Below are 12,104 nucleotides of genomic sequence, written 5' to 3' on the forward strand. Positions count from 1 at the left end.
CACCATCCAGACTGACACGTGATTTCTCGTTTCCATTCTTTTCAGCTTTAACGTCTCCAAAACCTAACTTGATGGGTCTGCCCAGCACAACAGTTCCTTCCCCTGGCCTCCCCACATCTGGATTACCAAATAAACCGTCCTCAGCGTCGCTGAGCTCCCCGACCCCAGCACAAGCCACGATGGCAATGGCGCCTCAGCAACCCCCTCAACCCCAGCAGCAGCAGCAGCAGCAGCAGCCACAGGTGCAGCCGCCGCCCGCAGCCCAGCCGCCACCTGCACCACAGCTCCCGCCACAGCAGCAACGCAAGGACAAAGACAGTGAGAAGATAAAGGAGAAGGAAAAGGCACACAAAGGGAAAGGGGAACCCCTGCCTGTCCCCAAGAAGGAGAAAGGAGAGGCCCCCACGGCAGCCGCAGCCACGATCTCAGCCCCACTGCCCACCATGGAGTATGCAGTGGACCCTGCGCAGCTGCAGGCCCTGCAGGCAGCCTTGACTTCGGACCCCACGGCGTTGCTCACGAGCCAGTTCCTTCCTTACTTTGTACCAGGCTTCTCTCCTTACTATGCCCCCCAGATCCCTGGCGCCCTGCAGAGCGGGTACCTGCAGCCTATGTATGGCATGGAAGGCCTGTTCCCCTACAGCCCTGCGCTGTCACAGGCCCTGATGGGGCTGTCCCCGGGCTCCCTACTGCAGCAGTACCAGCAATACCAGCAGAGTCTGCAGGAGGCGATCCAGCAGCAGCAGCAGCGGCAACTACAACAGCAGCAAAAAGTGCAGCAGCAGCAGCAGCAGCAGCAGCAGCAGCAGCAGCAGCAGCAGCAGCAGCCCAAAGCAAGCCAGACCCCAGTCCCCCCCGGGGCTGCTTCCCCAGACAAAGACCCTGCCAAAGAATCCCCCAAACCAGAAGAGCAGAAAAACGCACCCCGTGAGGTGTCCCCCCTCCTGCCGAAACCCCCCGACGAGCCAGAAGCAGAAAGCAAAAGTGCGGACTCCCTCTACGACCCCTTCATTGTTCCAAAGGTGCAGTACAAGTTGGTCTGCCGCAAGTGCCAGGCGGGCTTCGGTGACGAGGAGGCGGCGAGGAGCCACCTGAAGTCCCTCTGCTTCTTCGGCCAGTCTGTGGTGAACCTGCAAGAGATGGTGCTTCACGTCCCCACGGGCGGCGGCGTTGGCGGCGTTGGCGGCGGCGGCGGCGGCGGCGGCGGCGGCGGTGGCGGCGGCGGCGGCGGCAGCGGTGGCGGCGGCTCGTACCACTGCCTGGCGTGCGAGAGCGCGCTCTGTGGGGAGGAAGCTCTGAGTCAACATCTCGAGTCGGCCTTGCACAAACACAGAACAATCACGAGAGCAGCAAGAAACGCCAAAGAGCACCCTAGTTTATTACCTCACTCTGCCTGCTTCCCCGATCCTAGCACCGCATCTACCTCGCAGTCTGCCGCTCACTCAAACGACAGCCCCCCTCCCCCGTCGGCCGCCGCCCCCTCCTCGTCCTCCGCGTCCCCTCACGCCTCCAGGAAGTCTTGGCCGCAAGTGGTCTCCCGGGCTTCGGCCACGAAGCCCCCTTCTTTTCCTCCTCTCTCCTCATCTTCAACGGTTACCTCAAGTTCATGCAGCACCTCAGGGGTTCAGCCCTCGATGCCAACAGACGACTATTCGGAGGAGTCTGACACGGATCTCAGCCAAAAGTCCGACGGACCGGCGAGCCCGGTGGAGGGTCCCAAAGACCCCAGCTGCCCCAAGGACAGTGGTCTGACCAGTGTAGGAACGGACACCTTCAGATTGTAAGCTTTGAAGATGAACAATACAAACAAATGAATTTAAATAAAAAAAAAGTTAATAACAAACCAATTTCAAAAATAGACTAACTGCAATTCCAAAGCTTCTAACCAAAAAAAAAAAAAAAAAAAAAAAAAAGGAAAAAAAGAAAAAGCGTGGGTTGTTTTCCCATATACCTATCTATGCCGGTGATTTTTACATTCTCGTCTTTTCTTTTTTCTTTTAATATATAAAGAAAACGCCCCTTAACCTTGTTACATTGTGTCCTTTTGAAGGTACTATTGGTCTGGGAAACAAGTCCGCAGGGCCTCCCTAATGTCTTTGGAGCTTAACCCTTGTATATTTGCCCCTTTTCAATAAACGCCCCACGTCGATAGCACAGAGGAGCCCGGCATGCACTGTATGGGAAAGCAGTCCACCTTGTTCCAGTTTTAAATTTCTTGCTATCTTAGCATTCAGATACCAATGGCTTGCTAAAAGAAAAAAAGAAATGTAATGTCTTTTTATTCTCAGGTCAATCGCTCACACTTTGTTCTGTTTCCAGAATCATTATTTTATATATTTTTTTCGGTTTTTCTTTTTTTCTTTTTTTTTTTTTTTTTAGTTTTTGTTCCAGAAAAGATTTTTTTTTTCTTAATTTAAAAAATGGGCAGAAAGTATTCGAGAAAAACAATGTGAACTGCTTTAGCTTTCTGGGGATTTTAAGGATAGCTTTTCTGCTGAAGCCAATTTCAAGATGAAAAGTTAAGCACTCCCACTTTCAGAAAAAATAAAAAACCCACACACACAAAGAGTGTTGAGGACTCGTAGCTTAAAAAAATAAGTTTTAAAAACTGACTTTCTGTATTTATGGTAGATATGACCATTTTTGGTGTTGAGTAGATTGTTGCATTGGAAATGAACTGAAGCAGTATGGTAGATTTAAAAGGAAAAAAAAAAACCTTTGTGTACATTTAGCTTTTTGTATGGTCCAGCTGACAGCTCCTCATTTGATGTTGTCTTGTTCATTCCTAGCAGATAGATTGCAATCTGTTGATTCGCCTAAGCTTTTCTTCCCTTTGTCCCTTATTCCACTTTCTCTTTCCTCTTCCCACCTCCCATCCTGTAATCTCCCACTTAACGTAGCTGCCTTCATTTCTTAGAGGGTAGCTGCAGAATTATTTTATAAAACTAAAGAAAGAATTTCAAAGGGTTCTAGGGGTCATTAGGATCCTCACAGATTATTTTTGGTTGGGGAGTTGAAACTTTTTAAAGGCATATAATTCTAGTTACCTGTGTCTGTTAGCCTTGTGCATTTATTTTTTATTTAACCTTCTGTTGGCTTTTTTCACCCCTTTCCCTCGTTTGGTAGATGCTTCAAATATTCTTTTCTTAAACTAAAACATTTGTTTCAATTTGTGTAATTGGACTGTGTGCTTTTCTTTTCTAAAAAAGTTTTTGGTTAGGGGTATGGTTTTTGTTTTTGTTTTGTTTTCTTTCCTCTCTCAGAAGAAGAAATTTCATGCTTTAAATAAAATCCAAAGACACACCCTTTCACTGCTGATGCAGAAAAAAAAGGGAAAGGGTTCTTGTTACTTGAGAATTTGTTTCTGATTTAAACAAACAAGACTTAGTTTAATAAAGGAGTAAAACAAAAGATTCCCAGGTTGTTATGTGCTTCTTCTGCAAGCAGAGAGGCAGCTGTTAATGACAAGTCCATATACCAAAAGACACATTTTTTACTTCAAAGTTTTGTCCTTATGTTAGGCAGTCTGAGCGGCAAGTGATCCAGAGCGCAGCCAACAAAGAAGCAGATAGCAATGTACGGAGAGCAAAACAGAAACCGTATATGAGGCACTTGTGTTTATGTTAATATCCGTATTCCTGTAACACACAACACAATGCACCATACACCCTTTCTTAAAAAAAAAAAAAAAGGTCTGAACTTTAAAAGGAAAACTTTGTGCTGCTATACTGTAGATTTTGGAGACAAATAGATGCTTTGCTGTTTCACTTTCATAGCCAAACATCAACAAAAACAATCTCCCCTTACCCCCAAAGTGTGAAATCCTCCCCTTCATTCTCTTCCTTATGTTTCAAAAGGGAACTTTGAAGACTGTGAACGCAGGTTCTGTCGGTCACCTTCCGGGCTTCTTTCCCCAGTGCTGAAGCCACTCATCAACTTCGCAAAAGACTGGAGCATTCCAAGATCTGAAAATGGATTTCTTTTTTTCTTTTTTTGTCTTGTCTTTTTTAGCCGGGACTGTTTTATTTTTATGAATTTGTTTTTAGTTTAATGAAAGAGTAGATCCTGAACTGTTGTACATATTTCTAACTAGGCTGATGCACAGTGCAAATTCCTTTTTTAATTTTTTTAAAGTAGAAATATTAAAGAATACCATCTAACTATTCATAGCAGTATCCAGTTGTAGCATAAGGTGTCAAAAACAAGTACACAAAACATTTGCTGTTTAACAAGCTATTTTCTTTTAACAAGAATTCTTGTATTTCTCCCTGTGTTTGAGATGAACATTTTTAAAATTTAAAGTTGTACAGTTTTTTGTTTTCCATTATTTTATCGTTTGTAACTCTATGAAATATATATATATATTTTTTGCCATTAACTGTTGTATGTTACTCTGTGTCTGTATCATATAGAAAAAAATTGTTTGTTTTTGGTTCTCTATGTGATACCAATTAACAATTTAACACTAGCTTTATCTGTCAAATTCTGCTAGGTCTTTTCTGTAAACTTTGTTTTTAAAAATGATATTGCTTGGTAATAGTGCAATTTCTATTCCCTTCCCTCCCCCCTCAAACTTTAAGTTCATTTCCTTGTAATTTTGCCACCCCCTCCCCAATGGTTTCTCTCCCCGCCCCTCTTTTGAGCTACTATGCCATCCTCCCTCTGTGAGGCACAGTGACTGTCAGTGTTTTGTTATGCCATGCCTTGACCTGTGGGTGTATTTGGCAGCAGCAAGGTGCTTGGTTGGGTAGATTGGCTAAGCATGCTTCCACCCACCAGTGTTCCTCAGAGGGGTTATGTGATTGTTTCAACCTCGAGTGGGTTGTGCACTTAATGCTTTCCTCTACAACTTTACCGCCCACGTATATGTTCATTCAAAAAAGAAAAAATAATTCTCAGCATTAACCCAGAAGTAGCAAAGCAGTCAGTGATGTTGAAAATCAGAAGTCAAACATGAGCTAGTAAGATGTTTGTGGGCTGACATCCACCAGGGCTGTGACCAGTATCATTTACAAAGCATGAATTCACTACAACGTTCAACTGATTGGTCTCACTCAGAGAATTTACTCCTGTCTGCTGCATGGTAGGTAACTGAACAGGATATCTCGTTTTTTAAATCAGTTCTTCACTTCCATTGACACTTCATATTTTGTTTTTGTTTTTGTTTTTTTCTCAAGTACTCCATAGTGTGGGTTGGTGCTAGATATCAGTCACAGCACCACTGATCCACAGGATGAATTATTTTATCCATCCTTCTTCCATACTTCCAAAAAGAAAAGAAGGAAACACACACACATACAGAAAGTTTCATAAATCTAGGAAGTCGTTTTTTTTTTTTTTTTTAATTAAAAGCTATTTAAGAGATGAATGTGGCCAAAGTTTTACATGATTGAAAATAAAAGTAAAACAGACGGCATGTGTTTAAACCTGAGTTTATCAGGCATGGCAGGAAGTTGCAGGAGAGAGAGGCAGTGACCCAAGCCAGTGCACTTGATGTTCATGGACATATATTTTTTTTAAATAATAAATTAAATTAAAACATTTAAATAGAAGCATAAATTGAGTTGGTTGTTTGTTGGCGCTGAGATACTGCCCACTGTGAAACAAAGCTTTGACTAGTTTTTTTTGTTTGTTTACTTTTCAGGGGGGGAGGGGGGCAAGTTTGGATAGGAAAGAAAGCATAAATGAACATGACCCTGAGGTGAAAAGGTATATGAACAGCCTTTGCAATGTACAAAAAAAAAAAAACAAAACAAAACAAAAAAAATAACAAAAAAAAATAGAGCAAGTGAAACCAAAAATGATGTTCTTGGTGTTTTTCTATAATGTAGTCTTGTTAGCTTTTTTTGTTACTGTAACAATGCTGATCTCGAACTGTACCAAAATACATGGAGACTAACAAACAGAACCACGTGGAACTTTCAAACTGAAAAAAAAAATTTGTCACAAAAACTTTGTTGTCATAGTTAAGTTGATTGTAGATGGTAATTGAATATACTCCTTTGAAAATATTTCATCAAGTATGTTTCCTGCTCATTGTGATACATTAAAAAAAATATGAGCAAAATTTCTGTCAACAGATTTTGTATGTGTGCATGTGTGAGAGAGAGATGGATGACTGACGAATTATAAATTTGAACAGTATCTCGAGGTTGGGTGTGGAGGGACACTTATTCCAAGGTACATAAGCTTTTTGGTATATCTAAGTGTCCTTGTATTTCCCATCTCCTGGCACTCATAAAAGTGCCAGAGATTTTGGCGGTGATGCTAACTAGCTTATTTCATTGAGAAGAGTAAGCCTAGCAGCTTAGATAATATTTGGCCCCAGAGAGCCCTAATAGCACTCACATTTTTAATTCAAATGTTTATATAAGAACATTAGACACTTGGCATAACCATGAGCAAAAGTTCTGCTGATGGCCAGGGGAGAGGTAAGTTCGACTTCTCTGAAATGGGAATTGGATCTGGTGTTTATGATAGGGTATGAAAGGTAAGTTGAATTAAGTACATTACTGACTACATTTACCTTCCCTAGAATCTGAGATAAGAACAGTCTGCAAAATAATAGCATTAGTAGTTCCTACATACAAGAGAATAGTCCTCTTATCAATCCTCCCCTCCCCCTACCACCCCTTACATCAGAAAATGCCCGAAATTCATTAATGAGTACATCCAAGATCTGGCCCAGAGGCCCTCCATTCATCTCTAAAGCCACAGCTGAAAAATAATTTACAAAATTTGTGCAGCTGGGCCTGGACAGCACTGCAGGCTAACAGCATCCTTGTAAGTTCTGCAGCATCTGTCCTCAGCCAACAGGGGTCTTTTCTAGCCCAGGAGTTGAGCCATGAACCCCTCTTCTGTTGGCTCAGACAGCCATTGTCAACCAAGTCTTCTTAGTTCCTTCAGCAGGCATTCAAGAAGAAGCAGTGACCCTATTAACTCAAAATTTCAAAGACTTCTCCAGTTGGCACCGGCATTGCTAAGTGCTCAGAAAGGAATAGCTGATTCCATCACCAGTGCTGGAACCTCTAAGCCAAACAAGTAGTGTCACTGCCCCTAATGAAACAGTGATCTTTCCCCAAGCACTGCACCTTTCCTTTGAGTGTTCTGCAGAAGCAGATGGCTTCTATCTCAGTATGCTTTCTTGGCACACAGTTATATCACTGATCTTTCTTCCTACCCCATGAAAAGGTATAGTATGATAAAAGTTGTTCAGACCCAAAGCCATGTCTGCCTTTCTAAGCTATAATTATTTTAGGGCCTGGCAGGATCACATTGAAACGTTTTAAATGGAACTAGTTTTGCTGCCTCAGCTCTTTGGAGGAGGGTGACTACAATTCAAATTCTTCTAAAGATAAATTTTTAACAAGAAAATAAGGCAAAACCTTAGTGATGATTGAACCCTTTCTATCAGAAAATCTCTAAGCACCTAAATTACATTGAGAGAAGGTTGAGTAAGGGACTCATTCAGATACTGGAAGTTTTTTTCTTAAGAGAAAAGAAGTCTTCCAATCTGGCTTCAATATCATGCTTACCATGGATATTAATCTCCTCGGAATTAATGGTGTTTCCCTCTGGAAAATGTGAAATGGCAACGTCTTAAAACGGCTGACGTGCGTTAGTAGCTGTTTCTAATTTTGCTTTAAAGAAATGTCTGCAGTGGCTAGCTCCTGTTATAGACTAATGACCTTCCAAATCTCACTTTTAACAAGTTTAGACTTTAAGTTACAAGAGCACAAGCAGTTTAAGAGTCAACTTGAAGGATGAGAAGTTTGCACCTGCTGCTCTGCTCTGCAGCCTTAATTACAGCAGGACAGATGTGCTCGCTCCGTCTCTGTACATTACTGCTGGGGGTGGACCAGTCAAGGCCATGCCAAAACTCACAAAGAAATTAGTGCTCAGGGCCGTTCAAGTAGAGGCAGCTTTCCATTACTTTTTACTTCATAGCAAAGGTGTGTATTTTTCTTCCTTCCTTCCTCTCTCTCTCTCCTTCCCACCCCTCCCTTTCTCTTTCATTCTTTTTTAAACTAAAGGCATATGTTTTGAAGCTGTCTTGGCCAATTAGTTTTGATTCTTCTCTATCTTTTCCAGTTTTTTTAATTACAGGTGTAAAAGTAAATGTGTTCTTTATCCTTTATAACTGCTTCATTTCTTATCCTATGTGCAACAGGCAGATAAAGAGACTATTTAATACAAATTATGAATCCCTTATTAACATAGGAATGAAAACTTTCAGAAGAACTGTTTTACTCTTGGGCCAGTATCCGTTGGCCTGAGAAATGAGTGCTAAAAACAACTAGGACCAGCAAGAGAGAAACGCATCAGCAGATACTCTGTAATACCAAAAGCTTCGTTTGGACACTTGCTATTCCTTGCCTTGCTACTCTCAATACACTTCTCTTCCCTTACGCATTGCAGCTGTCTTTTTGAGCCCCTCATGATGCCTTATGTTTGCATGACACTTGAAAAATATCCTGTACAATTACTTCTTGCTTGTTCCTCAAAGTGATCAAGAAGGTAGGCAAAGTGGGTGACATCTATCTCAGGTATTCAGGATAGTGAGGGGAAAAGGCACTAACAATGCATTTAGTCTCTATCCAGTGTGCCTTCTTCCCACCACACCGCTTCCTGACACTAAAGGAGAGTTGCTGAGAATGCAGGCTCAGGAGTCAGACTGATAGGCTTCAAATTGCTTGTGTTACTTATTCCCACTGTAAAATGAAGATAATGGTACCTGCTTCATAGGGTTGTAGTGAAGTTTAGTTATATATAAAACATTTCAAACAATGCCTGGAACATACCGGGTGCTAAATATCTTTTGCTACTATTATTGTATTAACTCTCTACTTCTTTGCTGTAAGTCCCTTGTGATCGAAGCTTTCTAACTTCCTTTACTTCACAGAGGGTTTGGGGACTGTAGTTGCATAAGTCAGTCCCCTCAGACCTTTGCCATACACTTATATCTGATGCCTGCCTGCCTGTCTATACCTCAGAGAGTCCAGAGATCCCTCAGGGAGCTTCTGCTTATGAGTTGTACAGGACAGGAGCTTGCATTTCATTCAATGACCAACTTGTAGTGATTAATTTGGTCAGAGGAAAGGATGGCTTGTAGTTTGTTTTTGTTTGCAAGACAAGACATATTCTTGCTTCACTTTGCCTGGGGGTTAGAGAACAGAGAAAATGGAATAGGTTGTGACAATATGTCCAATACCACTGCTTGTTTGGGGGTGGTTCAGATACACAGGTTGAGAGCATCTAAACTGAGTCCGAAAGAGTAAATGAATACTTCATGAAACCAACTGAAAAAGTAATACAAAAGAATACTGCAAGAGGATCTTTCTACCCCAAAACACAGGAAGAGTTTCTTAAAATACTGTTATTCTAGTAACCTGCAAAATAAACATCTAGAAGAGGCATGGGAACAAGAGAGTAAAAACTAAATTAGCCCAGAGAAAAAGAGTTGAGTAGAGTGTTTTCATAATAGCTTGTACATATAAGAACTCATTGGTAATACAGGCTTTATGAGGCTATGACTCTGTGAACTTTCTCCATTTAAATCAGGAACAATGATGGTGGTGGAAATAAAGTTGTCAATACTGTTATGAGAAAGCTAGTAAAGGCTATGGGGGATGACTAGTGGGTGATTTTTTTTCTTTTTCTATGAAGATAATAATGCATAAATGTAGCTTTGGCATATTGCCTGTAGACAGAATATCATCATACAGTGTCTGATTGTTTTGTTATATGCTTCTAAGTTTGACATCGTTTGAACAGTTTTCAAAGTCTGATTTGTATTCAGTGGAATCTGTTTCTTTCAATTCTGTAAAGATGTTGCCCCACTGTTGCCTCACTTGAATTGTTTCCAGTACAAAATCTGCTGTAATCCTTATTTTTAATGTATTTTTTTCTCTAGTTGCTTTTAAGTTTTTTTCTCTTTATCATTAGTTTCATCACATCATGTTTTGATTACGATGTGCCTTGGTGTAGTTTTATTTCTGTTTCTTGTGCTTGGAATTTGTCGAGCTTCTTGGATTTGTGGAGTATTACTTTTCATCAAAATTGGAAATTCCTCAGCTATTATTTCTTCAAACATATTTTTTTCTATCCCTTCCACTCCTCCCCCACCTACCTTGGAACTCTGATTATATAAGTCTTAGGCTATTTGAAGCTGACCTGTAGCTTACTGATACTCTGGTTTTGTGCAGGGCAGGGTTGAGGGGAGGAGTTACTCTTCTCTGCCTGTTTCATTTTTGATAGTTTTCGATGCTATGTCTTCAAGTCCACTAATCTTTTCTACTAATCTGGCACTAATCCCATCCAGTGTATTTTTTCCATCTCAGATATTATAGTTTTCCTCTTTAAAAGTTTGATTTGGGTCTTTCTTTTATATCTTCTGTGTTTTTACTTAACATTTGAACATATAAAATACAGTTATAATGACTGCTTTACTGTCATCTGCTGCTAACATATATATAAATTCTGAGTCGGTTTCAGTTGATTATTCTCATTATGAGCTGTGTTTTCCTGCATTTTTGCATGTCTAGTAATCTTTCACTGTGAATTTTTACCTTGTTGAGTGTTGGATATTTCTGTATTCCTATAAATGATTAGTATGTTCTGGGATGTACTTGTTACTGAAAACAGTATTCTTCCAGTGTTGTTTTTAAGTTTTGTTGGACAGGACCAGAGCACCATTTAGTCAAGGGCTAACTGTTCCCCACTTCTGATAATTCTACTCAAATGTCCCACATACTCTTCACCGCCATGTATGAGCATCAGGTGCTATCCCCAGTCTCAAGTAATTTCCTAACATGCATGCACTGGTCAGCACTTTTCTGAATATTTGCAGGGGACCCTGTGAAGATCTCCAGAGATTTTCTGGTACTCTGTCCTGAAAATTCTGTCTGCCTTGGTCTCCTCAGTCTCAGCTTTCTCCCTTCAACTCAGTCTGCTGGGCTACACCTAGGTTCCTCATCCTGTGCCCTGGAAGCCCTCAGGCAATAAGGTGAGATAATCATGGGGCTTACTTTTTTGTTTTTCATGTCTGAGGGAACACTGTCCTTCACTGTGTGATATCCAGTGTCTCGAGAACCATTCTTTCATATATTTTGTCTTGTATTTTTAGTGATTTCAGCTGGGAAGGGCATGAGGTAAGAGTCCTGCATACCTTTCAAAGGTGCTACCTACACACTTAGAAAATTTCCCAAAATGTTTTAATTAACACAGGAAACTGATTTATCTGGACATGATACGTTGCTTATTCACTGCTAGGATCAAGAGTTGCAACTAATTCACAGTTGCTTAATCACAGTGATCAGAGGTGGAAGAAAGGTAAGTAAATGCATAAATTCTTCTACCCACTTTTGTCCTTGCCACAATGCCACATAGAGTGAGAAAACAATTTCTTAGATTTTAAAGTTGTAAGTCAGCACATGGTTGCAGAGGTAGGACTAACAGTAAAACACTAATTTTAGCTCTTTTCCCTTGACTACCAGGTTATCACTATTCATAAAGTTATTCGAGTCTTTAAAAAAAAAACATTTCATTTCAATGTCTTCCTTCACACAGATCATTTTTCAGACTAAATGTGGTTCAAGGAAATATATTCATTTGAAAGTGTGGTTCTCACCCTGAAATGAGCAATACAGAGGAATGATAAAAATCAGGCCCCAACCAACACTAGTTATTCTTGCTAAACTTAAATTATGTTTTTGTTTTATGTTTGTTGTTTCGGCAAAAATCTGTTCCTACTTTAATTGAGCACATACTACATTTATGATAAGTGAAATTCTTAAAGTGTTAATTTGTTACCTTTAAAACTCTCAAGATTTGTTCCAAGTTATCTTTCCCACTACACTTATCTGAAGATAACCTGCTCCAATAAAACTATTCTACCTTCCAAACACAACTTGTACTATCCCTTCTCCATTTAAAGGCTTAACTAATTCATTTACTCTGTGGCCTATCACATCTGCCCAGTCCCTTTTCTGATGCCTTATAACAACCCATGTAATGCCTTCTATGGTAGTGATTCATGTATGTGTTTCATCCTTGGATAGCCTCCTACTCTACATTTTCATTTAATGTTTGAATAACTTAGTAAC

General features: G+C 40.7%; 1 protein-coding gene across 2 annotated transcripts in view; it reads left to right on the forward strand.

The window, feature by feature from the left end:
- The window catches only part of ZFHX3 (zinc finger homeobox 3), a 237,774-nt gene extending 231,707 nt beyond the window's left edge, over nt 1-6,067 (forward strand). For both annotated transcript variants that reach the window (XM_011382599.2, XM_011382600.2), the window contains exon 10: nt 46-6,067. In XM_011382599.2, coding sequence (XP_011380901.1) covers nt 46-1,784 — 1,739 coding nt within the window. In that variant the 3' untranslated portion in view covers nt 1,785-6,067. The remainder of the gene's footprint in view (nt 1-45) is intronic.
- The last annotated feature ends 6,037 nt before the right edge of the window (nt 6,068-12,104 follow it).

The sequence above is a fragment of the Pteropus vampyrus genome, unplaced genomic scaffold (genome assembly GCF_000151845.1).
Source record: "Pteropus vampyrus isolate Shadow unplaced genomic scaffold, Pvam_2.0 Scaffold483, whole genome shotgun sequence".
In the NCBI taxonomy this organism is placed as follows: Eukaryota; Metazoa; Chordata; class Mammalia; order Chiroptera; family Pteropodidae; genus Pteropus; species Pteropus vampyrus.